Source organism: Limulus polyphemus, unplaced genomic scaffold, assembly GCF_000517525.1.
Source record: "Limulus polyphemus unplaced genomic scaffold, Limulus_polyphemus-2.1.2 Scaffold1258, whole genome shotgun sequence".
Lineage (NCBI taxonomy): Eukaryota > Metazoa > Arthropoda > Merostomata > Xiphosura > Limulidae > Limulus > Limulus polyphemus.
In genome coordinates this window covers 224833-228537 of record NW_013666868.1, presented here as the reverse complement: position 1 = coordinate 228537, position 3705 = coordinate 224833, and the positions used below count along the sequence as shown (strand labels likewise).

General features: G+C 36.8%; 1 protein-coding gene across 1 annotated transcript in view; it reads right to left on the bottom strand.

Annotated features, from left to right (window-relative positions):
* Positions 1-555: 555 nt before the first annotated feature.
* LOC106462816 overlaps positions 556-3705 on the bottom strand; it is an 11032-nt gene continuing 7882 nt past the window's right edge. Inside the window, exon 3 of the mRNA XM_022390189.1 lies at positions 556-2190. Coding sequence (XP_022245897.1) covers positions 556-2190 — 1635 coding nt within the window. The remainder of the gene's footprint in view (positions 2191-3705) is intronic.

The window sequence follows — 3705 nt, the reverse complement described above, 5'->3', positions numbered from 1 at the left end:
AACACAGTTAACAAAGTAATAGTTCTTTTGATTTTACAAGATGGCGATACGGTATAACTAATGTCAAGTACGTTGCTTTAATATATATATACCTGCTACAAAAGCAATAATATAAGAGTATATCACCTAAGTGGGCTAAGAATATAATGCACTTCGAACTATAAAATTCTTATTGTTTTGTTAGAGTAGTAAAATGAGAGAAGTATTTTACCCGTTGTTCCCATCTCTTCATCTCTTACCCAGGCATGGGTTTCTTAGCTAATTTACAAGTTAAATGTTCATGCAATTAAAATGGATAAGTATACGACAGTACTCTACATTAAAACAAACGTCGTTTAATTAAAAAGTTCGTTACCCGCAAAATAAATAAATAAAATATATAAATTAAGTTACAATGAAACATATAATGAGTAATGAAAAGACAAGAAGAAAGTTTTTCGGACTAGTTGAATCAGAAAATCTGTCAAACCTATCCGTATCAGTCTCCTCGCTATGGACTAAAACGTTTATTCTGTTTATTTTGAAAAATAAATAAATAAAATTTTAATGTTCATTTTAATGACCCATTGGTACAACTCTTACAAACTCAGGATTATCATAAGGTATCACCTTTTCTTTAGGAGGTCCCTTAACCGATGTTAATTGTCGTACTCTGAAAAACAGAAAAACTGCCACCAGGGAAGATACAATAAGTAACAACAACAGAAATATCATCCCAACAGCAAAACCTGGGAAAGACATACATATAGAACTGCTCGTATAATCATCTTGGTGAGAGTAAACGTCCACCACACTTTCATTGTCGGCAGTGAAGGGGAGGTTAAAAGCGACATCACCAGGGGCTACAACTTGAATAGTACGTTGGGTTTGGATGTCTTTAGTGTCCTGTATCTGTCGTTTCCGTCTGGATCCAGCATTATTAGACCTTGGGGAAGCGTCACTAGATCGTGGCAAACCCCCAGTTGCAAAAATAGCGTAGCCACCCCCCACAGTTATGTTATTTTCTTCATTAGGCAATTCGCCGTTTCGATTTAAAAACACTGAAGGTGCTCCATTGGAATGTTCTTGTGGACCAGGATTACTTGGAAGATGTTGGTTAGACTGACCTTCGTTTTCAGTATAGGTGGGTTTGGGCTCAGAATATCCAAAAGAAGGGTCACGTGGTGCTGGAAGATAGCCTCCGCCAAGTTCTCCTCCACACTTTGGAACTGGACATTCATATCTACACACTTGGATCACGCACTGGAAGTGTACATTCATGGAATCTGGAAATTTAAATGCTTGAAAATAGGCATACGATGCAACTGAAGCAGACGTTCCGAAATTCTTTATTTTTTGGAACCCACTCATAATCTTTGGTCTTACCACACATCCATATTCATCAACCAATTGAATAGGCTGACTCTTGCCATCATGGGCAATACAGTTTCTCACAAACATGTCAAACTTGTGTTCTTCATCTTTAATGGCAAGAACCATGGTCATGGTCTGGCCAATCTTAACTATTCCAGATATTTCATTAGCCCAAGGCCCTTTGCCGACTTGAATTTGCATCCAACATTGAATATTGTCTCCTAAAAAGTTGGCAGTCACAGCATCAAGCATGTCTACGTTGAATGGTCTGAAAGTTACAGCCTTTTCATAAAAGTCATACCAAGTACAACGGAGTCTGCGGGCCTGGTCCCAAATTTCTTGGAGTTGAGGATCGTACTGTATGATTATAGTGTTTTCAATGAAGAGCCCATCACCATAACCACCCTGTCCACCTCCATAACCTCCCACACCATTCTGTTGCTGACTACTGGACATGCCACATTTTCCAAGGAAGATTTGAAAGTTAACAAGGGCATGGCCAGTTCCTGGTGGTAAGTGGACACAATTGTGGTCACTATAGTGACCTTTACTAAAGATCATGCCAAAAAAGGGACGGTCGAATTCCATGCTTACTTTCATGTGGTTTTTCTCACATTTAACGTTCAAGTTTTTAATCTGTGGCATATCTGGTCTCCCAGTGGGCCAATAATCATGTGAGTCTCCGACCCCAGGAACCGAGCTCAATCCTGGTCCAACGTAAGAACCGCTTCCAACTACAGGCCCTTCGCCGCCAGGGTAAGCTCTGTGCTCCGCTGGAAGACGCACAGATTCTTCCTGCTGAAGGTCTTGCTTGCTATCTATTTCCTTCGTCAAAACCTAAAGAAAGAAAAAATATTTGTGTTTATTTTCCAGTAGCTTAGAATGCCTAGTGTATATTAAACGCGAGTATTTTGCGTTATTTGGTTTCTAAAGTGCCGCCATTTAAACATAAATTATGAACACATGAAATAATTACACTATATATTAGCATTTGATTACTTAGTTTAAAACAAAGAAATTGTCTGCAACAACAACAAAAATCGATGAATACTTTATTGTTATTAAATTCTGTGTTTTAAAATCCTTTGATTATATCTTTCAAGTTTATTAAACGTCTTTTAGATAACGTTAACATTGGTTTTATAAATAATGGCTTAAAATAAGAAATGCCTCTTTTAAACCAACGAAAGCGAAAAGCTACATAATGGGCTATTTCTACTGTGCCCAACGCGGGTATCAAACTCAGGGTTTGAGCGTTATACGCCCTCAAACTTGCCGCTGAGCCATCGGGGAGTGGATTAACATAGCAACAAAATAATGGGGAAAGATATTATGATAATGATTTATAGAAGACACTGCACCAAATATATAATCATGCACTCATGATTGGTAAGGCTGCAAACTTATAACATTAAAAATCGAGTTTCGATACGCTCGGTAGGCAGAGCAAAGATAGTTTATTGTGTAGCTTTGAACTTAACAACAAACTGCAAAATAAAAATGTAAAACTTTATACAATCATTCTGTGTTTTTCCTTCTAAATATTATATGCTAACGATAAGCAAATATGTCATTTTATACTAAAATAAAATATAAGTCTAAACACTGCGAATCTGCTTAACTTCCTTTGTTCGTTTACTTGTCTTCAAGATTTTCCTTTTGTTTGCTAATGTTGTTTATATTTACAGATCAGATAAATTTTTCCTGGTCATTAACTAACATCAAATAGAATTAACAGTTAAATACAAAAGTTAACAGTTAAATACAAATAGAATAATGGATAGAATAAGCAAATCCTCAAAATGTTATTTTTAGAAATATTTTTGTCCCCCAGTGGGCCAACGGTAAGTGTACGTACTTACAACGCTAAAATCCGGGGTTCTATTCCCAGCCTTGGACAGAGTGTAGATAACCTATCTTGTAGCTTTGCATTAAAACATAGAAATAAAAGATTTTCTTGATAACGAAACTATTAGTTTTTGTGACGCACAAAACTATCAAGAAATAATGTCATTTTTAAAAATATCAAATCAAACAAATACTGTCAAACCAAAAAATCCGAACGTACAATCTCACGAAAATTATATGAAGTATTTGACGTTTATGATAGTGAAACAATTACCATAGATCATCAATAGCTTTGATAGAGTTTTAGTTTTAAAATACGCTCTTAACGTTTTTTTTGTTTGTTTGTTTTGCAACGAACAGCGTCTATTTCCATGATGCCATGAGAGCTGGACCCGACATGGCCAGGTGGTTAGGGCGTTCGACTCGCAATCTGCGGGTCGCGGGTTCGAATCCCCGTCACACCAAATATACTCGTCCTTTCAGCCGTTGGGGCGTTATAATGTG